Source organism: Neovison vison, chromosome 2 (genome assembly GCF_020171115.1).
Source record: "Neovison vison isolate M4711 chromosome 2, ASM_NN_V1, whole genome shotgun sequence".
NCBI lineage: Eukaryota > Metazoa > Chordata > Mammalia > Carnivora > Mustelidae > Neogale > Neogale vison.
In genome coordinates, this window is record NC_058092.1 from 24,782,974 (window position 1) to 24,808,999 (window position 26,026).

General features: G+C 56.8%; 2 protein-coding genes and 1 pseudogene across 3 annotated transcripts; 2 read left to right on the forward strand and 1 right to left on the reverse strand.

The window, feature by feature from the left end:
• The first annotated feature begins 2,717 nt into the window (after positions 1 to 2,717).
• LOC122901478 lies at positions 2,718 to 2,877 on the forward strand (annotated as a pseudogene).
• A 7,756-nt stretch (positions 2,878 to 10,633) lies between these two features.
• HPCA (hippocalcin) lies at positions 10,634 to 18,725 on the forward strand. 2 transcript variants are annotated; one of them, XM_044237725.1, is made up of 5 exons: positions 10,671 to 10,678; positions 12,266 to 12,272; positions 12,935 to 13,333; positions 17,560 to 17,665; positions 17,779 to 18,725. In XM_044237725.1, the coding sequence occupies exons 3-5, from the start codon at positions 12,956 to 12,958 to the stop codon at positions 17,874 to 17,876; spliced, it is 582 nt and encodes a 193-aa protein (XP_044093660.1). In that variant the 5' UTR covers positions 10,671 to 10,678; positions 12,266 to 12,272; positions 12,935 to 12,955; the 3' UTR covers positions 17,877 to 18,725. The 2 variants fall into 2 exon arrangements, with proteins under 2 accessions (XP_044093659.1, XP_044093660.1); XM_044237724.1 differs by lacking the exon at positions 12,266 to 12,272 and having other exon boundaries at positions 10,634 to 10,678.
• TMEM54 (transmembrane protein 54) lies at positions 18,676 to 24,870 on the reverse strand. The gene is made up of 6 exons (XM_044237723.1): positions 24,760 to 24,870; positions 22,186 to 22,379; positions 19,936 to 19,995; positions 19,602 to 19,790; positions 19,322 to 19,456; positions 18,676 to 18,959 (listed from the first exon to the last, which is right to left on the reverse strand). Exons 1-6 carry the CDS (start codon positions 24,773 to 24,775, stop codon positions 18,885 to 18,887), a joined length of 669 nt encoding a protein of 222 aa, XP_044093658.1. The 5' UTR covers positions 24,776 to 24,870; the 3' UTR covers positions 18,676 to 18,884.
• Positions 24,871 to 26,026: the final 1,156 nt, after the last annotated feature.

Below are 26,026 nucleotides of genomic sequence, written 5' to 3' on the forward strand. Positions count from 1 at the left end.
GGAGAGGGGTCAGTTAGAGGTCACAGAGTCTACTCCTGTCTCCGCCAGGGAGAAAAAGAGAGAAGAGAGAGGGTCCTGGTGGGGTCTGGAGGCCAGTCTAGCGCGGGGGAAGGGGGGCGCCACCTGCTGGCCTCTCCAGGTATAATCCCGGGTAGATGTAGGGCACTGGGGGTGGGGTGATGGCAGCGTCTAAGGCTTTGAGAGGGAGGGGGATAGTGGTTGGAGGAGAGGAGTGAAAGTCAAGGAGGATTCGAAGAGTCGTGCCTGTGGGGGTGCAGCCTTCCCGGGCCCCAGGATGCACGGGGTTCTTTTTTTTTTTTTTTTTTTTTTTTATTTATTTGACAGACAGAGATCACAAGTAGGCAGAGAGGCAGACAGAGAGAGAGGAGGAAGCAGGCTCCCCGCCGAGCAGAGAGCCCCATGTGGGACTCGATCCCAGGACCCTGAGATCACGACCCGAGCCGAAGGCAGCGGCCCAACCCACTGAGCCACCACAAAACCTTTGATGCCTGGAGTCTGGCAATCAATGGAAGCTGGTTAGGAGGCCGTTAGAGTTGGGAGGATTTGGAGCCCCTGATGATCTCGGGAGGACTTCAGGACCCGTTGCTGTGTGGGCACCATTTGTACACCAGCTCTTAGCACAGGGCTACAAGCAGTAGGCACTCAATAAATGTGTGTTGAATATATGGAATAAATTTGCTCTTCCGACATATATCTATTGAGCACCTATTATGTACCCGGCTCCGTGCAACATTCTGGAAATACGGCAGCGGGAGAATGAATAAATGCGTGAGTGAGGATCTAGGCAGGGATTGAGCAATGGACCTCTGTCCTCCCAGGCTGCACTGGTTTCTCTTTGGATGACTCCACAGATCTCCTAGGGGGCTGGCTGGAGTGCCCAGACCTACCCAGAGTCCCAGTACCTCACTCAAGCTGCAGGTGCCCAGGCCAGACCCCAGGCAACCAATTAGAATGGGAAGGCTCCCCTTCATAGCCTAGATCCTCGTGGCCCTGTCTAAGGAATTCCCTAGATACACACACCCCCAGTCACAGGAAGAATGATAAGGGCAGGAGAATGCTTTGGGTATATAAATAATCAAGCTCCTACCAAGAACTTGACTTTTTGTCCCTGTTATTTGGAGTCTTAGGCTGGCACGTGTTATTAGCTCCCATTCCAGATCAGGAAGCTGAGATTCAGAGAGGTGTGAGAACTTGCCCTGGATCACACAGCTAGTGAACTACCGTGTTTAACCCAGGCTGCCTGCCTACCTCCTCCCCTCACCTCTGGGGGGTTCCTTCGGGCGGGGATCCTGACCCAGGATTCACTAAAAAATACGCATTTTCCTTTCCTGTAGGGCATGTGGGGGCTTGCGGTTTACAGAGGCAGAGATTAAGACCGGCCCAAGACTACACCACTACCCCTCATCAAATGTTCTCCATGTGCTGGCACATTACATACTTGAGAGAAGCGGCTGAGGAGTCAGAATTGTTATACCCATTTTATAGATGAGGAAACTGAGGCTCCAAGTGAGAAAGTGGCTTGCCCTGGGAGACACTGGTCTGACCTGTCCAATCCCCATCATGGCACTGATGACACCAGCCCAGCTCGATATTTCCTGAGTGCCTGGGTACTGAAGACATAGTGATGAACAAAATCAGTCCCAGCTCCTGAAGAGTTCTCATGGTAGAGAAGAGAGATATGTTTAAAACAGAGAGAAATGACCCTCTGGACCTGGAGGCACCAGGGATCCAAAGAGGTCAGAAGGGAGCATTAATTTAAAAGGAAATCAGGGAGGCCTTCTGGGAGGAGGTGATGCCTGAGCTTAACTGGTATTGAGAGTCAGGTGGGAATTAGTCATATGAGGGGAAAGGGGCAGAGGGAAAAAGGAATCTTTGGCAGGAGAGGGGCTAGGAAGGGGAGTCAGAGGAGGATGGCAGGGAGGGGTGGGAGGGGTTGCTATAAGCTCTGGGCTGTGATGATGAGAGCAGGAAAAACAGCCCTGGATTTGAAAGGCTGTTCCAGGCTGCACGAGAAGTTGGGCTACGGAGGGCTTTATTCATGCCACAAGTCCTGGGGACATAGCCCCAACCAAGCTGATGAAATTCCTTCCCTCCTGGATTTCACATTCCAGTGGGAGAGGCAGGCAATAAACAGTGAGTTAATGATTAAGTAAAATCCCTTCCAGGACTCCCAGGGGCTATGAAAAAGCTGGAGTGCTGGGTCGGGAATGGCTGGGTGGGGTGATGTGAGCTGGTGTACTGTCAGGGTCCAGTAGAGGCTTTCTGATTGGGCAGAAGAGACCTCCTTGCATCTCTTCAGTTTTTCAGAATCTACAAAGGAACCGACTTCCATTGGACAGCACCCAGAGAGGTTAAGAATCTTGCCCAACCTCACACAGTTGGTCAATGATAGATAGCTCCATGCCTCAAATTGCCTCAAACCCTGGGGCCCATTGTACTCTTGTAGACAGATTCTTAGCTACAAACTAGGGTTCCTCAAAATCCTTCAAGAGCAATGGGGCCAGAGGACTTGGTTATAAGCCCAGATGTGGAGAGGGCTGCAGCAGGAAGTGAAGGCAGCTGGAGTAAAACCTCCTTCCTACCAGGGAGGGGCGGAAGGACAAGAGCCTGGGAATCAGATGGCCCTTAGACTCCAACCTCAGCTCAACCTTGATCAGCTGGGTGACGTCAGGTACCACCATCTGAAGTCAGGGGCCAGCTTTGCGCAGTGGCAGTATCGTAACCAATAAGGTTTATCCGAGGCGCGATTGTTGCTAACTGAAGTCAGGGGCCAAGGCTGCCCACCTCTCACATCCCAGGTACTAGAGGGCCTCCCTTGGCCTCAAAGGAAGATGGTTCTGCAGAGCCAGGAATGGCCAGCAGAGGGCGCCTCCGTGGCCATAGTGAAGCCAAAGTTGCCCAGAATAGGAAAGGCTCCAGGAATGCCTGGCCTTGACTTGGGGACAGGGGGTAGGGAGTTTGAGGGAGAGGGGGTGGTTGCTGGTCCAGGAGGCCAGCTGCCAGATGGGCAGACCAGAGACTCAGCAGCCAGGCAAACGTAGGTCTTGAAGTCCTTGCACCGTGCACGCATCACTGACCTTTCTGAACCTCAGTTTCCTCATCTGTAAGTGGGCTTAACAATAGCACCCGCCTCTCAGGTCTCTGGGAGGAGACAGTGAAGAGCAACCACATAAGCGCTGAATATATAGCGGCTGCTATTTTTATTAGCAGTAGCAGTAGTCATACCTTAAAGTGCCTGACGCAAAGGGTACCCAATCAGGGGTGGCTATGACAAAGTCAATGATGTGATAATGATGCAAGACTCAGTCACTGTTTATTTTGAGTTTCCTAAGCAGGGAGCAGCAGCATCTACAGATCTGGGATGCCTGCAGTGGTGGGAAGCTCACCATCTCCTTCAGCAGCCCATTTGGACTGTCAGAGTGTCCTCTTGCTGAAAGCTTCCTCCTGGACAATGACCACCCCCCCCCGCCTTTGCCCTTTGCCCAACTCCTTGCTCAGGGGCACCTGGCTGGCCTGGCCTCTGAACTCAGGCTTCCTCACTTCCGAGGGTGAAGGTTAGGGCCAGGACCTCAGCACCTGGATTCCTGCCTTTGCTGGAAGCTTGGGCAGCTTACAAGTGAACTCAGTGGGCTTCACCAGCAAGAGATTCCCGGTGGGTCTTGTTGCTGACTGGGAGATGTAGGCAGAAGGAAAGCCCCTGATGTCCTTTGGACCTCCCCTCACCACCTCCTCCACCCCTGGTCTCCAGAATGGCTGGGGCTGGAGAGGGAATCATATGTCCCAGAGCCACAAGTCCAAGAACCCTGGTCCCAGGCAGGCCCTCATGGGTCTGGCACCAACAGGTCTTGGGGGGAGGTAGGAGCCAGACAATCCTGGACTCAAACCCTGGCTTGGCACCCCCACCTCTGGGAGCCTGTTTCCTTACTGGGTGCCTATCTCAGAGTGGCATTGTGGGGAGTATAAATGTTATACAGGGGGAAAGGAAAATGCAGCCCCGGGCACATAGTATCTATAAATGTAGCGGTGGGTATTATCAAGTGGAAGTGCCTCATTTCCTCCGGCCCCTCCTTATGCCTGAGGGAGCCAGGGTGGCTCTGGGAGTGGGTGATGTCAGTTATGATCATGTCCAGATGTGTTTCTCGGTTAGCGGGCACCTTGTGAGCGCGCCTCCCTGGGACTCCTTGTGCAGAGGTGTGCGTGTGTGCTCTCAGTGGGCGTGGGTGTGCACACGTGTGCATTGGGTGTGCATGTACGTGCAAGCGTATGCATGAGTATGCGTGTGTCTGTGTGCTTGTAGCTAGGGCTGTCCATCCCAGGGATTCCCAGGGCACGTGCACACTTGCTGGTCCCTGTGCAGCATCCCTGCACTGATTTGGAGACCCCTCTGGTCACTATAATGTTACTATGGAAACCAAGAGGCAATCCCCAGCCACAGGAGAGCCCAAGGTGCCAGAAAGGAGAACTGACCTAGTCTTCCCAGGAAGGGAGACAGATCGGGAGCACAAGGCTCCTGAGACATGGCAAAGTCAGCCTCTGGGGGTTGGGCTGTGAGACTCTGGGTCCCTTGGAACCCTCTGGGAAGCCCACACTTCTCCAAGGCATCCTGGCCCACTGGAAAGAGCTCCAGAAATAGAGCAGGGTCTTGTCTTGGATCTGGCTCTAATCCCATGCATAGGCTCAAACAGGGAACTCCATCTCTGTGTCTCTGCTTCTTTGTCTATAAAATGGGGACAATAGGAAGTTCCAACAGAAGCCTTGAGCTAGGATATCCCCTTTCCTCTCCCAGGGACCCGCCCTCCAGGCTGCATGACTGTGCACCGCTGTACCGTGCAGTGTCCTAGGGGGGTCTCCTTCCCATGCACTACTCTCTGATGTCTTGTGGGCTCCTCACAGCAGCTCTAGGAAGGAGGCAGCTCCCAGGAGAATGGAAGCTCCAGGAGAACACAGCTGGCTGTGCTGGAATCAGGGCTGCCCCCACTCCTGGGGGTCCCAGCCCTGCAGCACATGAGCAATCCCTTGGGTCACGGAGGCCAAGATGACTGGGGATTCAATCCACTCTTCTGGTTTGGGAGGGGCAGGGGGGAGTCCTCAGGAGGCCATGGGCTCTGGGCAACCTCCCAGGCAGAAACAGATCCCAGTTTAGGAAGGACTTTTTAAAAAAATTGTTTTGGGGAACACCTGGCTGACTCAGTCAGAAAAGCTTGAGACTCTCGATCTTGGGGTCATGAGTTTGAGCCCCACATTGAGCGTAGAGATGACCGAAATAAAAAAAAAACTAAAATGTTTGACCCTTTAGATTTTGACTCAAGACTCAAATGAGGGTGAGTGCACGCACGCGGGTTGTAGACATGGACACAGAATTGTGTATACAGTTACAAGTGAATACTCAACCTCCTGCCCTTTATCCTACTTCCAAGAGTGACCGTTCCATTTGCGGTAACCTCAGGAACCATTTTCAAACAGTTAGAGATACACCGGGAGGAGCTGTAGGAGCAGACAGAATGTGTAATGCAATGAAAATGTTAAGAAATATCCAAATGCTTATTTGCTAGAAAAAGTGGCACAGAAAGGGTCATTTCGCGTTTGAGGAAGGCGCAAAAAGGATGGGGGACCTAAGGCAAGTCATCGGGTCTGAGATCCTTCCAGCTAAGAGTTGCTTTCACCAGCAGAGGGAAAAGGGAAAGAGGAGGGGGTATGGGGGGGGGCTGGGATGTGACCCTAGCTGCCTGCATCACTTCACCTCACCCCCACCTATGTTAAAACCCACATGCATGGAGCTGGGGGTCAGGGAGCCCCGTTCCCCCCAGCTTGGCTCCAGATCCCTTCTTCAGTGTAGGGGAAATCCTGGCCATCTGTCGAGGAGGCGCTGGACCTCAGGGGGGTCATCAGAGGAAGGTGGAGAGTAGGAGCTGAAGTGGAAGCAAGGGCGTCTCCAATGCCCAGTTCCTCTGGTCCGCCGTGGGGAGCCATGGAAGTTTATTAAGTGGGGAGGAAGGGGATTAGGTGTGGAGAAACCAAAGGCTGGGGAGCTGGAAGAGGACCAGGCGACAATACAGGGCCACCAGAGGAGGGAGTGGGGGAGGGCAGGCCTGAGCCTTTGGTGGACCTCTGACTTGGGAAGGAAGGAGGGATGGGATGAAGAGGAGGGAGGGGTTCCTGGACGGGACCCAGGCTCTGGCAGGCTGGGTGGAGGGCCATGAATTGGATGCTGGCTGACTTGAGTCTGAGGTGCCTCTGGGTTTCTGACAGCAAGTCCGGGAAGCGGCTGGAAATACCGGCATTCCTGAGAAGAAGCCAGAGTGAGTGGGGTTGTTTTTGTCAATGTTCCCAAAGCTGGGAAAGAGCCCCATCAAGATCTGAACCCGGTCTGTTTCCCTCTGTAAGTTCACATCGAGGGACCAGCAAAGGGGGACCTCTGGATCCTGAATTCTGAACTGGGCAGAGAGATCAGCGGCTTTTACCCAGAAGGGATCTGGTGCTTTCCTGGGGGCACCGCAGCGGGGAGGGCTGCCGCAGAGCCCAGCTGCCACAGGGGCTCTGCAGGCAGGATCTTCAAGCCCAGACTTCTGCTCTGCGGAGGAGCCATTTCCAACCAGCGCCCACCTTCCTGATTCCCCAACACCAGTCTGCCACTTGGAGCAGACATTAAGCATGTGTAGCCCAGTGTCCCAGCCCCTATAGGCTTCCTCTCACTTAATCCTCACAAAGCCCTTTCAGGGGGGCATTAATAATATTGTTTCCACTGTAGAGATGAAGGAACCAACCGAACCTTCCAGAGGTGAAGGGCCTTGCCCCCCTCCACTGTGGGGGTTGGAGGGTGGGTCAGCATGGCCCCGTGGCTCTCTGAGTTCTATCTGTCTAGGGAGGCCTGCTGGAGGGGCCCCACCCCACCCTGATTTCAAGTCTGCAGTCCCAGCTCCCAGGACTTTCCCAACACCCCCACCGCCCCCATTCTGTTCTTCATGGCCCAGCTCCCTTGGGAACAGCGAGACCCGCCCCCTCCCCCTCCCGGGCTGTGCTCTTGGCAGCTCTGCCGCCCTGGGCTCTGGTCCGGGGGTGGTCCCCGGCGGCGGTGAGAAGGGCGGGGTGGGCAGAAGCTGGGATCCGCTGGGCTGAGACTGGGGCATCCAGAGAGCCTGAGGCCCCCACCTCTGGGTCCATGGTGCTCCAGTCTGGGGTGGGCAGGGCCCTTTGGAAAGGGGTGGCTTGAGGCTTAATCACTTTATCAATGTTTGTTTGTGTAATTCAGCCCTGAGATGCTTTTCCTTCCATCTGTCCCCACCATCTGCTCCCATCAGGATTTTCCAAACCGTTTGGGACCTAAGAGGGGAGGGTGGGGGCTGTGCCTCTGAGGGATTGGGGAGGGGCTGCCTTCATTTACCTCCCAGAGAGGCTTCTAGAGGAGAGCCCAGGCTCCGGAGTCACATGCAACTAGGTTCACGTTCTGGCATCGTTACTTTCTTGTTGTCTGACCTCCAGCAGGTGACCTGAGGCCTCTGAGCCCTGAGGATTAGTTCAGATCAAAGGAGATGATACTTGAAAAGTACCCTGCATACAGGAGGTGCTCAAGAGATAGGCAGTCCCCTCTCCATTCACCCCCCACTTGCCTCTCTCTCTGGCATCCTTCTTTAGTGCTAGAGGAGGGTAGCCAGCTCTGGTTTCTCTACTGTAGCCCCATTCCTCTGGCCCTGGGGACATCCCTCCCCTGGGACTTGCACTTTCTTCCAGCCCCCATGGGTCCTGCCCATTGCTCAGTCCTCTCAATGACCCCACTCAACACCTACCTGAAGTTGTGCCTCTCCCTCCCTCCTAGATGCCTCAGTTTGGAGTGGGAGGGGGGTGAGCATCGTTAGCAAGGACACCTCCAGCCTGACCCCCAGAACAGGACTTCATAGAGCTTTTCAAACCTACAGAGTTCCAGAGCCACTGGGGCCTCCTCTCTGCTCATGCCCAGAATTTCAGGCCTGTGAGGGGTCTGTAAGGCAGTAAGGGAGCCCTATCTTGTTAGTACTGCGGTCAGGAGTTTCAACCGGGGATATCAAGGCACGTAGATCATTTGTCTAATATTCCTGCTCCAAAACGGAAGAGACTTGCTCCAGGGCATCCAGGAGTGAAGGGCCCAGGCAGGCCTCCTGACAGCTGCCCCTCTGGCCCCCTTTCTGGACTACATCCCAGGGCACTAGGTCTTGGGGGTCAAGGGCCTTTGGTGTGCAGTGTGGGGAAGCCCTAAGCCTTCCGCTTTGGCTCAGGGGACCTCCCAGTGCTTCCTAGGCCCCCAAGAAGGGAAAGGTGGCTGATGAGAAGTAATGCAGAGACTACCCGGATCCAGCTCTGCCCCCAGATCTACCCTACTCATTCCAGGTTCAGGGAAAGTCATGGGAGGTGAGGCCTCCAGGGAGAGAAGTCATGGTCCTGCCTTTAGGAGACAGAATTCAGACGGGAGGTCCTGAGGGCAGGGCATCAGAGTTGCCCTCACAGGGAAGAAAAACAGTGGGGATGGAAGGCCTGAGGGGCTAAGCCAAGAAGTCAGCCTGGAGGAGGTGGAGCTGGGTTGGGGAAGTGGGAGAAAGCAGAGACAGTGGCTGAGCAGCTCCTTGTGAGGGAAAACTGAGGCCGCACGAGGATGGAGAGGAGGATCCAGACCAGGCTGGGAAGATTCTCTGGCTTCAGGCCAGAGAGAGAGAGGAAGGAGGAAGAGTGGGAGGGGAAGCCCAGGCAGAGAATGCAGGGCTATCCTGTCACCTAAACCCAAACAGGGAAAGCTCTCCAGGCCTAGTGGGGAGGATGGCGGGAGCTTGTCACTCCAAGGGTCTGGGGTGGGGCCTGAGTGGCAAGTCTTTCCCTGCCCCCAGGTCCTCAGGCAGGAGGCAGCTGGGGATCTCCCACGCATGTCTGGCGTCTCTCACGCCTCCACTGGGGGTCCCAACACCAGAGCCAAGGCACACAGAGGAACTGATGTTCTAGAGGGCCCAACTGCCCCCCCCCCGCACCGCCCCTGGCTCCCCAGCTCCTCCAGCTGAGACATCCCCATCCTCAAGCCAAAGGACTAAGACTAGACTTTGGTCACCTAAACTGCTTGGTCTGGGACCTGGAGGTGGAGCTTTGGGTTGAGCCCTGGAGAGCCAGGGCCCTCCCAGCAGCTGTTTCCGAACTGGAAAGAGCTGTCCAGTCAGAAGGTAGATGCTGTGGGCTCACCTTCAAAGGAAACAGACCCATCTATCTCACCCAGAAGTGACCTCCTGCTCCTACCCTGCCTCCCACTCCTTAAGTCTGTTCTTGGCAACATGCCTGAGTCAGCCTGACCTGAAAGTCAGACCCTCACTCTGCTCAAAGCCCCAAGAGCTTCCCATCTCAAAATCTGAAGTCCTTGGAATGGTCCTAAGCACAACCAGGATCCCAGCCTCTGAACCCCGCCTCAACTTTTCCCCAAACGTTTATCTAATACATCATAGGATTGACTTGTATATTTTGTCCATTGTTTATTGCCCACTTCTGTAACCCCCCTGCCTAGAACAAAGCTGGGCACAGAAATAGTGCTTGGTGAATGTGCACTGAATGGATGAGGGCATGTGGATTCAAGTCCAAGCCTTCCACTCACCAGCTGTGAGACATGGGAAAAATCATGCAGCCCCTCTCAACCTCAGGTTGCTCATTTGTGAACAGGGGACAATAAGGACCACCTCCTAAAGATAAAGGACAAAATTCAAGCTCAGGATGTGGGGGTTATTGCAGAAGCTGGGGGAGGGAGGATGCAGCCCCCACCCTGGCAGGAGGAGCTGCAATTGGGGTGGGGGTGTCAATGACTCCCAAGAAGGGCTGTCCTGTGTACGGCTGAGGTGCCTTCGCACTTCAGAACACTCCCCCCTCAAGGCTGGAAATGCTTGCTCCCCAGGCCCACATATAACCAGAGGCAGGGGAGGAAGTGGAGTATGGGAGGGGCAATTTAGATCAATGTTGGCAGGTGGGATTCATTCTGAGAGGAATACGAAGATGAGATGGGGCGGTGGGCAGGAGATGGGGGCGGGGCTCTGTAAGGCCGAGGAGGCGTAGGGGGCGTGCCTGGCCCCCAGAAGACCTCCGGGACTGGAAGAGTGGGCGCTGCCCCCTCGCGGAAGAGCCCCCAGCTCAGTTAGTTCCCGAGTTGAGGTGCGGGGGCGGGGAGGGTGCCTATCGAACCGCCCAGACTCCGGATTCCGCCCGCGGAGCGACCTGCAGCTCCGCGCCCAGGTAGGGATGGGGGAGGAAGGCGGGAGGAGCGGGGGTTGTCCCCGGTTCCGAAAGAGGTCTCTGGGCACTGACCCCTCCCACCCCGACCCCATTTGGGCTACCTGAGTCGAGATGCTGAGATGGAGACCTCTGTCCTCCTACCCCGGCGGGCGCTCCCTCGTGAGGGGGCCAGGGAAGTGAGGGCGTCCCCCTTCCCTCTCCCGGGCAGGGACGGGGGCGGAGTCAAGCGCCCCGCTCCCCCCCGCCCCGGGGGCTGGAGGGAAAGGGGAGGAACGGGGACCCCTCCGGGGAGGGGCTCTGGGCGAACGCCGCGGGGCGTCTCCCTGGCAGTCCCTCCTCCCGCCCCCCGCCCGCCCCTCCGGCCGCCTCTGCCGCCGCGCGCCGCAGCAGCGCCGCCTTCCCTGCGCAGTCGGTGTCTCCGCGTCGCTGGGTGAGTGGGGGCCGCTCCGGCCGGGGCTGGGGGATGCGGGGAGGGGGCAGCCCGGAGGGAGGGGTCCCCGTCGAGCCTCTCCAACCCCGCTCCGGCGCCTCCCGGGAAGCCTGCGTCAGGGGGCGCGGGGGAGAAGGGGGCTCCTCAGGGGCAGGAGCGCGGTGCTCTCCAGGGTCCTGACCGCCGAGTGGCCGGCCGGGAGGAGTCGCGTTCCGGCCGCCTCGGAGCGCCCCCTCCAGGAGGGGCCCCGCTCCGGGCGCTCTGAAGCGTGGGCTCCGCGCGAGAGCTGGGGAGAGGTTTGGAAAGGGTACCCCGGGTGAGTTTCTCAGGTCGAGCTGTGGGTCCTTTCCATCTGGGGGACTAGGGGGTCTTTGCGGAGACGACAGATTCTCCTACCACCTTCGTTTCCAAGTCTCCCAATTGGGAGGGGCAGCACTGAGGGTGGCAGGGAGGAGGGGGCACTGGAAGAGCTCTCCTGCTCAGTGCATCTCTCTGCCCCCGCCCCGATGACCCAGTTCCTTGGACCTTGAGGAGGGGACTAAGGGACACACTCCTCCGCCTCAGCCCCACGCATTTCCTCAGTCCCCTCCCACACACTTGTTCACAGGGTCCTCAGTCTGGGGCAGAAGAGGCTGCTTTGGAAAGGAGGGTCACCAACTTACAAAACATGCGTGTGACACACTGCTGAGGACACACACAAGTCCCCAAATGGCCATGTAGGCATATCGCCCTCTTACTGTGATGGGTGCATACCTAGTCACAGGCACATGTATAGACTGAAACACACGAGAGTCAAATGCAATGCAGAAACCAGGGGCATCCATGCATACATGAACACAAGCACTCACACACATGCTCAATACATGCACTCAGAGCTTCGTGCAGATGCACACACAAGGAACCCCCCCTCACTCTGTCTCACTCCCAGTGCCAAGCTGGGGGGAGGGATTCAGCAGTCTGTGCCCCTCCATCCCTGGATAGAACTGCCTGGCTGTCTCCTCTCCCTTGCCTTCCCCTCAGCCCCCCACACCCTAACCTCCTACACGAAAAGGTAAGTATTGGGGGAGGGTTGGCTGGCCAAGGCTCTCCCTGGAAAAGAGACCCCCTAGTAGGTCTGAGAAGGGCTGCGGCTCCCTCTCCTGGGACCTGGAAGCACCTCTGGGAAAAGAAAAATGGCAAGGATGCCTGAGGGTCCCACGTGCAGCTGCCCATGTGAGAGGTGTCGGCATGGGAGTTGGCTTGTGATGGCATGTGTGAGACATGTGGGGTCGTGGGCTGCTGTCTTGATGCACAGGGTAGGGGAGCTGTTGTGCCGTGTGTCAGAACATGTGAGTTGTGGAGCTGAGGGAATGCTGTCATGTGTGGAGACATGGTAACCCATGGGTGGCTGTGGGCTGGTATTTGAGTGGCATGGGAGCCGGTGTATGGATTTGTTGAGCTGTGGAGCCTAATATGTGTCAGTGTGTTTTCATCTGTGTATTGTCATGCATGAGCCTTGTGGCATCTGGGTCTATGTAAATCACTTTTGTTTAACACTTAGCATCATTCCAAGAGCTTCACACGTATTAACTCATTTAATCCCCCCAGTAACGAGGTAGGTACCGTTACCCTCACTTTGTAGATGGGGCAGAGAGAGTATAAGGAGCTTGTCTAAGGTCACCTGGCTGGTAAAAGGCAGAGCTGGGATTCAAACCCAGGTGGTCTGGCTCTGGTGCCTTGTGGTGGCCTTTGTCAGGACCATGTGTGCACTCAGTGTCTGGGCTGCAGGTATTTTGTAGCAAGCAGGCACACGTGAGGCAGTGAAGGAGCAGGAGGGAGGAGGGATGATGAGAAGGCCTTTTGCACCTCCCTGGGTAACCCTGGGAGTCGGCTCTGTCACTCCATGCCTGTGCGACCTGAACCAGGTCACTTTGCTTCCTTGAGCCTGCCTTCTCATCTGTAAAGTGGGGCTAATCCCCAGACTTCCCTTGGTGAGGGTGAAATGGTATACATCTGTGACAGCCCAGTGGCTGGCACTGAGCAGGCCCGCAGTAGATGAGTCCCTTCCTCTGCCTCCTGATCTGTTCCCTGGGAACGTGTAAGGTAGGGGACATGGTATGGAGCAGGTCACAGAGGAATCTGGGCCAGCTCCTCTCTTCCCCTGGGTCAGATGAGAGGTTGGGGTGGCTGGTGTCTGGGGCCCTTCCTGGAGTGGTGACAAGGGGCCAAGAGGGCCTGACCATTCCTCTCTCCCCCTTGACCCCCTCGGGGACCCAGGTGGGACTTGGCTTGGCGGCCATGGGCAAGCAGAACAGCAAGCTGCGGCCGGAGATGCTGCAGGACCTGCGGGAGAACACGGAGTTCTCCGAGCTGGAGCTTCAGGAGTGGTACAAGGGCTTCCTCAAGGACTGTCCCACAGGCATCCTCAACGTGGACGAGTTCAAGAAGATCTACGCCAACTTCTTCCCCTATGGTGACGCCTCCAAATTCGCCGAGCACGTCTTCCGCACGTTCGACACCAACAGCGATGGCACCATCGACTTCCGGGAGTTCATCATTGCGCTGAGCGTGACCTCGCGTGGCCGCCTGGAGCAGAAGCTCATGTGGGCCTTCAGCATGTATGACCTGGATGGCAATGGCTACATCAGCCGTGAGGAGATGCTCGAGATTGTGCAGGTGGGCCCCCGGGCCCCTCAGGATGCCAGGTGCAGGGCCTGGCCGCAGGCACCTGCCATCCCTTTTTATCCTCTCAACGGCCTTCGTGGGTAGGTAGTGGCAGGTGCCACTCTTGTGGCCCACTTGAAAAACCACTAGGAAATAATTTCCAGTTTCAAGAAAAGTTGAGAAAACTCCCATATATCCTTTACCCAGATTCACCAATTAACTTTAACCATATTTGCTTTATCATTGTGTGTGTGTGCGTGCGCATGTGTGTAATGTTTTGTCGATGTTCTCAACGTGACCCCCTAACCCTGACTACATCAGGATATATTTCCTAAGAACAGGGACATACTCTTACATAACCCATAATATGATTATCGAAGTCAGGACATTTAATGTAGAAACAATGCTATTATCTAACTTACCATATTCCTATTTTGCCAACTGTCTCAAAATGTCCTTTATAGCCCTTTTTACCCGGGTCCAGGATCACATGTTGCATTTTGTTGTCATGTCTCTTTAGTTGCCTTTAATTTGTAACAGCCTCTCAGCCTTTGTTTTTCAAAACTTGACATTTCTTCAGAGTACAGGCCAGTGATGTTTCATTGATCCTCATTTACGCAGGAGAAAATGGATGGTCAGAGAAGTAAAGACATTCACCCAAGGCCACACAGCCCCTGAGTGGACCACCTGGCTCCACCATCCACTTCCTATCTGGATACCCGCCACCTTTCAACTGACTGAGGGCCCATTAAGAGCCTAGTACTAACTGAGATGTCTATATCCATGGGCTGGTGCCTCCTTTCATTAACTCCACGAGTCTCAGAGAGGTGAAGTAACTTGCTCAAGGTCACACAGCATGTCAGTGGAGTTAAGTTCAAGCTGACCACTGCTCCGAGCTGCCCTTAGAAATGGGTCTGGCTTCCAATTCTAGAGTTGGCTTCAACTCTCAGATCTCTCATTTGTAAAATGGGGTGATGATACTGACCTCACAGGGAGACTTAAGGACCTGATGTGAATGCCCTTTCTTAGTACAAGTTTAAGTTTAACACATGTTAGCTCTCCCTCAGATAACTTCCCAAGTGCCTACCCCTTTGGCCTGTCATCGAAGTTCATCAGGGCTCTGGCTCTGTTTTATCTATCCAGTTCCTAGTTCACTTTTTGCCTGAGCCTGTGTTTCTTCACCCAAGTGGTAGGGTGTTAGCTCCCTATTTCACCAGACTATTGTAGGTACAGAGTGGGATAGGGGGTCCAGGAGATGGTCCAGCATCTAACTGTTACAGGTAAATGTTAGAAGTTGCCAGTTACTGTTGTCTCCTCTGCTCTACTCTAGCTAGAGTGCCCTTTTTAACATCCTTGGGATATGCCCCGAGTAATCCCACTGCACAGCTTTGCACATGCTCTTGCTCCCTTTTCTTTTGCCTCTCTGAAATCTTTCCCTCTGGTCCCTCAGCTCTGCTGCTTCCCCTTCCATCTCATCCAACCCATCCTGGATTTTCGCTTTGGCTTCTCTCTTGCAAAGCGTCTAGCTCATGCTATGCCCTCCCTGCCTGTCGTTAGGCGTAAAGCCTTAATGTCTGTCTGTGACCCCCCATGGGCCAGGCATGAACTCTCTAGCTGTTGGCTAGTGGGACGTTCTGGGGGTCCTGGTGGAAAGGTTGGGGCAGGTGGGGTGATGGAAGATCACTCAAGGGATTGGCTACTAACCAACATGAGGGATGTTCACGTTTTACCACTTAGTGTGGTTGCACTGGTAACGACTGGTAAATCTCAGCCCAGTGGGAGGTGCCAAGCCCAAGATGTCAGTCAAGCCAGCCTCATTCCTTGGGCATCCTTAGGATCCCTTCCTGGCTGGCCTCTGCTACCTACGCCCTCATGTCCTTTATGGCAGCCACGGGCCCCGAGACGGCCGGTGCAGTCAGAACTCTGCAAACCCCAGTGACTGATTAATTACAAGCCAGTTCCTGTGAAACAACGAGTGCACAGCAATTCCAGACAATTAATTAGGAGGCCCAGGAGAGGCTTGTCATGATTGGAACAGTCACTCTCTAAGTCACTTGCCCATCCTTCTCGGGACCCAGCCCTGTGGTCCAGTGGTGGGCACACTGCAAGGGAAAATGCTGCCTCTTGGCCTCTTGGGGCCCCTACTCCGGTGGGAGAGAACAAGTGTGCAGCAGCCCACGCAGACTAGCTAAATGTGGCATCTGGGAGTCTAAGGGACTGAAAGGCAGGCACGACCTGAAGATGCGGTGGATGACAAATGATGATACTAGAAGCTTCTGTTTACTGACCACCTACTCTAGCCAGCTACTATCCCAACTATACAAACTGTCTCCTTCAATCCTCGAGGCAGTCCCCATGGGGGAGACATGAGTAAACTGAGGCTCACAGAGGTTAAGGACTTGTCTGATATAGTGATGAGTGGAAGCAGGATGCCACTACAGGCACATCTTCCTCCAAAGTCCCGGCTGGTCATTACCAGCCCCAAGCATCTATCCAGCAGCTAAGAACGCGCGGATTCTAATTCAGTCTCTAGCATCAATCCCCCTTTCCAAGCCCCCATTTCTTATCTGGAAAGTGGGGCTCATGATACCTGCTTTTCAGTGCTGTTGTGAAGTTCAGAAATAATGCGTGTGAAGTATCCGGCACACAGCAGGTGTTGGGTAAGTGGTAGCTAGGGTTACTGTTCCAGGCGGAAGCTGCCCATCCTGGGAAACCCGAAAGGAGTAGAGGTGCTTGGTTGCAGCAGGATCACCTACCAGGGGAGGCCTGGTGATGGAGAGGTCAGCAAGCACCTTGAGTTCCTGGGGCTGCATGGTTTGGACTTGGTAGAAAGAGCAGTGAGAGGTGCCAAAGGCTTTTAAACTTTTAAACAGTGGAGTCCCTGCCAGATGTCAGGCACTGTGCTGAGTTCTGAGGATATGGGCCCTAGCTAGATGTCCATGATCTTTATCTGTAGGCTGGGGACTAGGAGCAATCCTACAAAGGCAAAATTACTTCCAGAGAGGTGTCCCCAAAGGAAAAGCCCTGGAGACTCTGGGCCAGCATATGGGCCTTGGCCCAGTGGGGATCAGAGAAGGTCCCCCTAAGGAAGTGCCATGTAAGTTGCCTCCCAAGGAAGAGTGGGAGGCAGCAGAAGGAGCGTGGGGCAGTATCCAGAAGGAGCTGGGTGCACGGTGGGCTTGGAGGGAAGCCTGTGTGTGTGATGGGAAGGAGGGGGCGGCCCATTGGGCTGAGGATGTGGTGGAGATCTGTGTTCGGAAAGATTTCAGAGGCAGTGAAGGGGACAGACCTGGGACAGCGGAGGGAAGAGACCAGTAGGGAGGCTGAGCTGGATCTAAGGCAAGGGAAGTTTTTGGGACGGGAGAAGGGAGGCTTCTTGGTGGAGGTGTCAGTAGCAGAAAGCTGGAAGGTTGGGGCCATCGGTCTGGTCTTTTGAGTTCTGGGGCGCTGGACCCACCTATCCCACAGGCCAACCCCTACGTGCTCTGTGTACATTTAGCACAAATACCCTCCTTCGCCTTGCCTCCAGAGATCCTGCACGTGGCAGCTGCAGTTCTGGGCTCAACTGAGCGCATGCTGTCCCCGCCCCTGGCAGATGCTCACTTGAGTTTATTTGCATAACGTCTCCTCCCGCTCTGAGCCCAGCTGCTCCGGGCCCTCCAGCCCTTGTTGCGTCCCTGCGCCCCCTGCCGGCCACAGAGGCACCGAAGCCCAATGTCACCCACTCCGCCCAGCGCCCCCTGCGGGCCCCCCGAGCGCGGGCCGCCCAGAGCCCCGAAGTTTCAGAAAAGCTGTGCTAAGCCGGTACTTACCCTGGAGCCCGCGGCGCCGGGTGTTCTAGCCCCTTCGCTCTCTGGGCCCTGATATCCTCCAACATCTCTCCTGTCCCCCTGCACGTAGGCACCCCCAAATTCTCGGTGCGCACTCAGAGCTTCCCTCCGCCGCTCCTCTGTACGTGCAGATTGCTCTGCCAGGAATGCCTTTCCCACCTGGCGCTCCAAGGGAACTTGGTCGGGACCCGCTCCAATAGCCCCCCTCTTTTGGGAAGCCTTCCTAGGTAGTCCTTCCTGAAGCCCCCCTCCCCCGCCCTTCCGGTTCTCCGTGACCACCTCTCCACCTCACCCAGGAGGAGCTGCAATCTGCGTGTCTGGGGGCGGTTTGGGATGATGGGGGTGGGGGTGGGGGTGGAGGGTCGGGCAGGCTCCTCTCACTCCCTGCCTCCTCCTCCCGCCCCTCAGGCCATTTACAAGATGGTTTCGTCCGTGATGAAGATGCCGGAGGACGAGTCGACCCCAGAAAAGAGGACCGAGAAAATCTTCCGCCAAATGGACACAAACAACGACGGTGAGGGGGCAGGGGCGGGGCGGGGCGGGTGCCACTCCCCCTTCCTCTCCCGCTGCTCTGCTCTGCCTCCCCTCGCTGCGCGGACCCCCATCACTGCTCCCCTTGCCCCGCAGGCAAGCTGTCCCTGGAGGAGTTCATCCGCGGGGCCAAAAGCGACCCGTCCATCGTGCGCCTGCTGCAGTGCGACCCCAGCAGCGCCTCCCAGTTCTGAGCGAGAGGACCCAGGTTCCCCCTCCTCCCTGCCTTCACTGGCCCTCTCCCGGCTATCAGCTTCCTTTCCCTTGTGTCCATCCAGCCTGGGGGTCACACTGGGCACCCCCCCAGGGCCTGCACTGGAGAAGGGAACCCCGCAGTACCCCTAAGGCCCAAGCAAGCAAGCGGTCAGCACTGTCAATCCGAGAGGCAGTATCTCCCTTAGGCAAGGATTGAGACGCAGGCTCTGGCTGGGTCTGCCCTCCCTCGCCCAGACAGAACTTCGACCATTCTCCCCACCACACACACACACACACCCGCACCCCCACGCCTCCCCTACTCCCACGCAGCCTCAAGCTCCTCCCCCAACCACCGGCAAGCTCCCCAACCCCCACCCCACCCTTGTAGCTCTCAGTCAGGGTGGAGGGGGGAAGTATTCCCAGGTGTGGAGGCTGTCTTCATCTGGAAAGGAGAGAAGGATTCCAGAGGTGGCAGGGTTTGAGGAAAAAGCTTCCTTGAGCCATCCTTTCCTGCAGGAGGGCCTCAACCCTTCCTGTTCCACTGCTCTTATTCTCCTGGAGGCCAGGAAAACCTTGAGGTTCCAGCCTCCCAGCTGTGGGTCCCATGAACCCCCGCTTGCCTTCCAGCACTTGGATGAACACAGACCCACTGATTCTGCTGTGTATGTTTCCTCCCTCAGACACACACACAGGCCCACGGATGGGCAGACACCCCCAGAGCCCCAACCACAGCACCCTTGTGGGAAAGCAGCATAGCCCCTCCCATGTCCCTTTCCCGGCTGCATGCATCCACGTGGAGCATCTCTGTTCTTTTTAATAACTTCAGAATAAAGTCTCATTTCAGTGCAGTGGGCTGGGTAGCTGTGGGAGTGGGTGGAAAGCCCCAGCAGGGTCCCCGAGTGACCGGCAAGCCCTCTCAGGTCTGCTCCAGAAATCCTGGCCTGGTCACAGTGCAGACTGGGTTGTAGGGCCCTGGTGGTCATGGGGCCTGGACCGGGTATCGGCTCTCAGAGGGTCAGCGGCTCAGAGCTGGTGCAGCTCAGCAGGTCACGGCCCTCCACAGGCTCTGGGCTCTCCTGCCTCTGCGGAGACACAAGAGGGTGCCAGGCTCTGGGTCTGCTCCTCCAGGACACCTAGGGGCTGGTAGGGCTGCGAGGATCTTGGGGGCAAAGGGGCATCACTATTCCCTCCCATGCAAGAGCCAGGCCATACCCTTGGAGGACCCCCAGTTTGAGCCCAGATACCCCCCTTCCCCTCAAGATTCATCCTGGCCCTTGGTTGGGGGGAGCCAGGTTTCAGCGTTGTGACCAAGCTGCTCCTGGGGGAAAAAACTTTTGCCCCATTTCTCAAGGCAAGGGGTAGGGGCAGACCAGCCTGGGCTCCCCAGCAAGGGCTCCCACAAATACGGGGAGTCAGGGCTGATGGAGTAGGTGGCAGGCCTTACCATGTGGTGGCTGCTTTTCCCCCACCAGGGCCTCAGTTCCAGCAGCTGGTGGGCAAGCTGGGCGCAGCGCACAGCAAACACGCTCTCTGTCACGCAGAACACTAGCGAGATGCCCCAGAGGCACAGGCTGGAGCTCTGGGGGGGGGGAGCACAAGGGGCAGGATAGAGGGGGTGTCTCTAAGAATCCACTCCCACCTGATGAGCACCCGGGTGTCACCCTCCACCCCCCCACTCGCTCCTTTACCCCCACCCCCTGCCAACCCTAGGCCTAAGCACTCACGTAAATGCGTGTAGGGTCGAAGGGACAGTCAGGCACCAGTACGAGCACTTCAGGGCTTCCAAAAGTACAGGCAGCCAGCAGGGCCCGGCCCTGGGTGGCAAAGGTCACGGCGATCGAGGCCAAGAGGCCCAGAGCACAGGTCAGAGACAGAAGGGCACAGGCCACGCTCGAGCTAAACACTGTCCAGCGCTGAATGGGAGAGGCCACTGGTCAACGGATGTCAGGCTTGTCCCCCCATGGGGTCAGCCTTGCCCCCTCCAGGCAGGTGAGGCCCTTGGGGGCAGCTGCTGCCCCTGAGCCACCCCTACAGCCCCTCCCAGGAGGAGCCACATACCAGGGGGATGCTGGGGAGGTAGCGGGACAGCACAATGGCTGCAATGCCTGAGGTGATGACCTGCGGGGAAGGACAGTAGGCAGGGTGTCAGGGCCACTCTCGACAAAGACTCCACTGATGCCAAATCTGGCCCCCCCAACCCCAGCCCCCCAGCCCAGTTCTGCTTTGGCCCCACTACCTCTGTCTGCACGAAACCACCGCCTCCTCACAGTCCAGTCCTGAAGAGACATTTCTGGCACCTAGTAACCCCCTGCCTACAAGCTTCCATGACTCCCCACTGCTTCTAGTTGTGTATCTCAAACAGGCACCTGTGTCACCCAGGGCTGCAGGGGCAATGTCACAGGACATATACCACACATCTCCCTGGAGGGGGAAAGATTCTGGAAGAAACTAAGTAACTCGACGGGCAAGGAACTAAAAACAAAATTGCTATTTTAACAAGTCAGAAAACTTTGTGGAGTAGGGGCGGCCAGGGGGACTCAGTTGGTTAAGCCTCCAACTCGTGGTTTCAGCTCAGGTCTCGATCTCAAGGTCCTGAGTTCAAGCCCTGTTTTGGGCTCCAGGTTAGGTATGGCGCCTACTTAAAGGAAAAAAAAAAAAAAAAAAAGGAAATGTTACAGAGAGTAGAATTCTGTGCACTGGGCCAGTGGGAGTCAGGTGTGTGATAGAGAACCAGCAATGTCTTTAATTCCCCAAGCAGACATAAGTCAATGCCCCAGCCTGCTGGGGCCAAGCTCCATGCTGCAGTATGAACTCACAGAAAGGACACTAGCTTTGGTGTCAGACGCAGCATTTTCAAATCCAGTTGGTTTCTTTGTATCAGCAGGGCTCTGGGTGAATCCTCAGCATGGTCTCCCCCTCTGGCAGTGGGGATAGTCTAACCCTAACCCTAACCCGTGTTGCCGGGAAGCTGGGAGGATTAGCTGAGAGAATGAGGGCAAAGCCAATGGGGTGTGGCCCCAGGCCCATCCCTGGTGGATCTCCTGACCCCAGCTCACCTCGATGCTTTCCCTGACTTCCTTAAGGAGGGCAAGAGGAAGGAACCAGAGTAGCAACAGGGCCAGGGGACACCGCACACAGCTCTGCAGCCTGGCCCTGTCCCACTGACTGAGGCTGTCCTGCTTGCTGGGGCCTGTGATCTCCATTCACCCAAGGCTTGGGGCCAGCAGGCGGTATGACCTTCAGTTTGCAGAGGACAGAACAGGCTTAGAGACAGAAATAAGCTCCTCATCCAGGAGGTGGCAGAGATGGAACTCCAGACTTTGACATATGGCTGTTGCCCCAAGGCTGCCGCCACCTCTGCCAACAGTGGGAAAGACCTTTCTGACCTTGAGAATACGGGGCTCCTTCATTCCCGAATTCCTCAAACAGGTACTGGCATCCGGGCCTAACCCTGGCCACCATTCGCTGAGCACATCTTATAGACCAAGCGTAATGCTGAGTTCCTGCCAAGTCGGCTTTTTCCGGGTCTCCAGAATAGATCTGAACCATTCCCACCTCCACACCTTTGCCTCTGCCATTCTCTGCATTTGGAATGTCATCCCAGCTTCCTCTCCTACTTGCCTGCTCTGGCATGCCTCCCATCTGGGTTATGGTAATTACAGCCTATCTTTGAACTCCTACTCATCCATCAATACCCAGCTCTGGGGCCTCCGTCTCTGGGATCCCTCCTGGACCCTCCTAAGCTGAGCTGATGCTCCTTCCTTTTACCCAGCACTGCCTACCCAGCACTGCCTTCACTACTTCCCTCTTTTTTTTTTTTTTTTTAAGATTTTATTTATTTATTTGACAGACAGAGATCACCAGTAGGCAGAGAGGCAGGCAGAGAGAGAGGAGGAAGCAGGCTCCCTGTTGAGCAGAGAGCCCGATGCGGGGCTCGATCCCAGGACCCTGAGATCATGACCTGAGCCGAAGGCAGAGGCTTTAACCCACTGAGCCACCCAGGCGCCCCAATACTTTCCTCTTGTCACGTTAATCCTAGCTCACAGTAGTGAGCACGGAACAGGCGCTGGCTACTCATTAATTCTCACCGGGACCCTCTAAGTGGACACTGTTCCCTCCCCCATGTTATAGACAAGGCAGCTGAGGCAGAGAGAGAGGCTGAGAGCCTTGACCAGTGGCTAAGGTGCAGAGCAGAAGGCGTGGGGCCCTCCACTTGCTCCCAACCCCAGGCTCGGGGTGGGGACTCACCAAAGGCCTTTCAAACCCCTGGTCCCCCCCCTCAACAGTCCCCCTCCCAGCCAGCCATACCACGATGGCAGACGTGACGGACAGGATGTTGACCACGCAGTACTGCAGGGCCACCGCGTCGTGGGGACTAGCCACGTAGCGCAGCACGGTGCCATGGAGGAGGGCGGCTGTAATGAAGCTCACATGGCCCAGCACCACCAGCACCAGCCCTGTCTTCATCAGCACCCTCCGGAAGTCACCCACACTCAGGCCACCTGTGGACGACAGCCATGTTAGGGTCCGGGGAGGGGGGACACAGCCTCTGGAGGAGGAGAAGACCGACGCCCCAGCAGGAGTAATGGATGCTGGGCTCTAAGTCCGTTTCTGTATGACTCGGGGTCATTAACTTGTCTTGAGACTCAGTTTCCTCATCCGGAGAAGAGTTCACAATGCCTTCCTGAGAGTCTCCCGAACTCCAAGGCTGGAAAAGCACACCAGGTGGTATTTAGTAAAGCGTCACAGTCCACATGAGTGCTCAAGGTCCCGGAGGGGCAGGGCCATGGCTTGAACCTGGGTCTCTAGCTCCAGATCCATGGTCTTTCTGCCAAGCTCCCCAGTCACTGATTTAGTCACTCAGGAGTTTTTACACAAATGTTCACTGAACGCCTGCTCTGGGCCATGCCCTTTATAAAGCACCCCGGTGAGTTTGACAGTCACGGTCCTAGCCCAAGGAGCCCCTAGTTCGTGGAGCAGGAACCGGGTCCTGCTCGGGATTCGCTTTGGAACACAGAGATGGGCACACAGCGGAGAATGAATTCACAATTGCTGAACTGACTTGGGGCAAAAAGCTCAAGCCTCTGGGTATCCATTTCCTCATCTTTAAAATGGGAAGAATAGCTCCAGTCTCACAGTGGAGAAGGAGGGTCCCACCAGGAGACAGGAAGTGGGGGAAGGAGGGAAGGTGGCCGGGACATACCGTGCAGGTCCTGAGAAAAGCAAGCTCTTGGTGCAGGGGCACCGGACAGGGACAAGGCAGGTGGCGGAGGCTGGGGTCAAAGAACACCAGAGAGGCATATGCAAATTCCTTCTGAGTGGCCAAGTGGCTACGCAGCCCCTATTTGCACACCCCAGGAATAGAGAACCCTCTTTCTTGGGCAGCTCAGGCTGTTCCATATCTGTCCTCTGGAATGTCCTTTATGGGTGCCGGCTTTGTCCCCGAGGCCACACAATGCTAGCCCCTGGCCCTGTCTGCTTCCCCATTCCAGCCAGCTCTGGGAGACTGGGAGACTGGCCAGGCGCCTGAACTTAGCTCTTTGCTTAGCTCTTCGCAGTGGGACCAGAGTCCCTTCTTAGACCTCAGTCTCCCCATCTGTGGCAGAGAGGATTGGATCATATTTTGTATATTAGCCCTGTAGCTAAAAGAGATAAAATAAAGAGAGAGAGAGAGAGAGAAAGGAAGAAAATAAGGAAGAGAGGGAGGGAGGAAGGGCGGGAAGAAGGGATCATTAGATCATTAGTTGGGGGCCCTGGGCCAAGAGGCAGTACTTAGGGAGCAGGGAGGGTTGGGCCCGCTCACAGCCCTTCTGGGTGACCTTGCCATATATAAAATGGGGAGGGGCTGGCCTAGCTGTCTCTGAGAGCCCTGGAGCCTGCAGGGCCCTCTGGAGCTGGACCAGGTCTGGGAGCAGAGAGTGGATGATGGTGGAACTGGAATGCCGCTGTGGAGATTAGCTGCCAGCGGAACAGGAAGCTTCATCCCAGGGGCCTGACCCACCTCACTCCATCCACCCACCTACCTGGCAGCCCAGACAGCACCTGGCTCAGGGCTGGGCTCATGAACAACAACAACATCCTAGGACCCAGACTCCCGTCAAACCGGAGACACGGTGCCAGTGCGGGGCTGTGCCGGGAGCCCTGGACACCGTCTCAGGGCAGTCTTGGGCTCTCTGTTTCCAAGTGACCATTCTTAGAGCACTGAGCAATGTGGCTGACACAGTGGGAAGCACTTGACTCCTGGGAGCTCACTTCCTTCTCACAGCAGTCCTAGCGGGTTGTGCTATCGTCCCCATTTTACAGATGAGGAGACTGAGGTTCACAGAGAGTGCGCGGGGAGTCCCCAGGTCCATCTGATGCCCCAAACCAGCATCACTGTGGGTAGAGGGTGAGGGGAGAGGGCACATCGGTCCCACTCTGTCTGGCTCCTGTTTCCTAAAGGCCCTTCCATCCCCCACCTGGCAGGAGGAGCAGAGGCTTGAAAGTGGGAGCCTTTTGCAAGGCTCAGGAGGGGAAAGGGCAGGGAGCCTCGGGGTCAGAACTCTCTGGGCCCTGGATCTCTATCCCTCCGCTCTCCCTCGTGCTCTCTGGGCGCGGGGCAAGCTGCTCCCTCCTCTAGGGACTCTCCTCCTCCCGCCTGGGGCTCCTTCCAACGCAGGAAAGGAAAGAGGGGGCGAGGGGCGGAGGCGCTACACCTCTAGAAGAAACCAGCAGCCCTCCTCTCTCCTCCTTCCTGCTGGGGAAACTGAGGCCGAGAGCGGCAAGCGACCCGCAGGGAAGGCGGCGCGGACCCCGGGGTTCCGGGCTCCGGCCGCAGCGCTCCGCCCTCCGGGAAGATCCGGGGCGGCGGGGGGCCTCGCGGGCCGTCCCGCCGCGGCTCACCCAGGCGCAGACACATCTCGGCTCCCGCGCGGGCTCTCCGCGGCCGCTTCAGCGGGGCTCCGGGTGCCGTGGCCGGCGGGGCCCCGCTCGCATCCCGGTCCGCAGCCTCCGCGCCAGCCCGCCGCCCGCGCCGCCCGCGCTGCCCGCGCCACGCCTCCGTCCGGCCGGGAGCCGCGGGCTGGCCGGCGCCCGGCCTCCCTTCCCGTCACCCCCCGGGCGGCCCAGCCCCGGGAGGGCCCTGGCGGCTCGTTTGCATCCCGGGCCGGTCGGACCTGCTGGGCAGCCCTTCCCGGCCCGCCCGGCTGAGTCACGGCGCTGGCCCCACCCACCGGGCCGCCGGCGTCTCCCCCTACCCCCGAGCCCACCCCTCGGCAGTGGTTCCATTGCACAGATGACCACTGAGGCTCCGAGGAGGCGCCGTCCTCCGGATGGGGGCCGCGTGCGTGTGGGCTGCGGCTGTCGTGACCCAGTGGGTGGGGGCAGCCCCAGCGTGAAGGTTGAGAATCTCCTTCTTTCTAGAAGATGGGGAGCGGCAGCCGGGGCGGTGCGAGAGCACTGCTTGGGGAACTAGAGTCTGCCCCCGACTTACTGTGTGACCTCAGGAAAATCACCTTCCCTCCCTGGACCTTAGTTTTACCGGTCCCGGGAGGCTTCGGTCCTCGATGCGGAGCAAGGCGCTTTATTTCTCTGTCTTGAGGATGGGAGTGGGGGTTCTCTGTTCTTTCACTGAAAAATCAGGTAATATTAACAATTGCTGTCCTGTAAGGCCGTGGTGAGACAAAAGGAGATACAGAAAAAAATGAGGTAAGAAAACACTTAGGAAATTCTCTAGAGTACCTTCAAAGACCAAGTGTAGACCTTGCAGAAACACACAGTGGGGGCTTTACTTATCCTGGTTGTTGGTTACTGAGCCGCTTTACTGGGCTAGGATGGACCCTGCCCTCCGCTGTTTCCTCCTCCGCATCTAGAGGGGGACCCACCCAAGAGCACCCAGCCAAAAGTGATGGCTAAGTGGGACCCCAGATTCCCATTCAGGTCTCTGTGCCCACCTGCCCCGGGGTGAGCGTGCTGTGGCTGCCTCCCTGGGCTTTCTCAGCCCCTGGAGCAGGCCTCTGGGAGGCCCTCTCCTGGTATCCAGGCAGCATGAGTTCCTGGTCTGCACCCCTACCCCACTGGGCAGCGCCTTAAGGGCAGGGGCTGGCTTGCTGCGTGGAGCACCAGATGTCCACTGAATGTCCGCCGAATGTGTCCTCTCCTGCATACCCGT

Coding starts and splice junctions, on each gene's coding strand:
- HPCA (XM_044237724.1), top strand. CDS start 12,956: ATGGGCAAGCAGAACAGCAAGCTGCGGCCGGAGATGCTGCAGGACCTG. Junction 13,334..17,559: donor AGATGCTCGAGATTGTGCAG/GTGGGCCCCCGG, acceptor CCCGCCCCTCAG/GCCATTTACAAGATGGTTTC. Junction 17,666..17,778: donor AATGGACACAAACAACGACG/GTGAGGGGGCAG, acceptor CTTGCCCCGCAG/GCAAGCTGTCCCTGGAGGAG.
- TMEM54 (XM_044237723.1), bottom strand. Junction 19,996..22,185: donor CCGTCACGTCTGCCATCGTG/GTATGGCTGGCT, acceptor CCTTCCCCGCAG/GTCATCACCTCAGGCATTGC. Junction 19,791..19,935: donor ACCTCCCCAGCATCCCCCTG/GTATGTGGCTCC, acceptor TCTCCCATTCAG/CGCTGGACAGTGTTTAGCTC.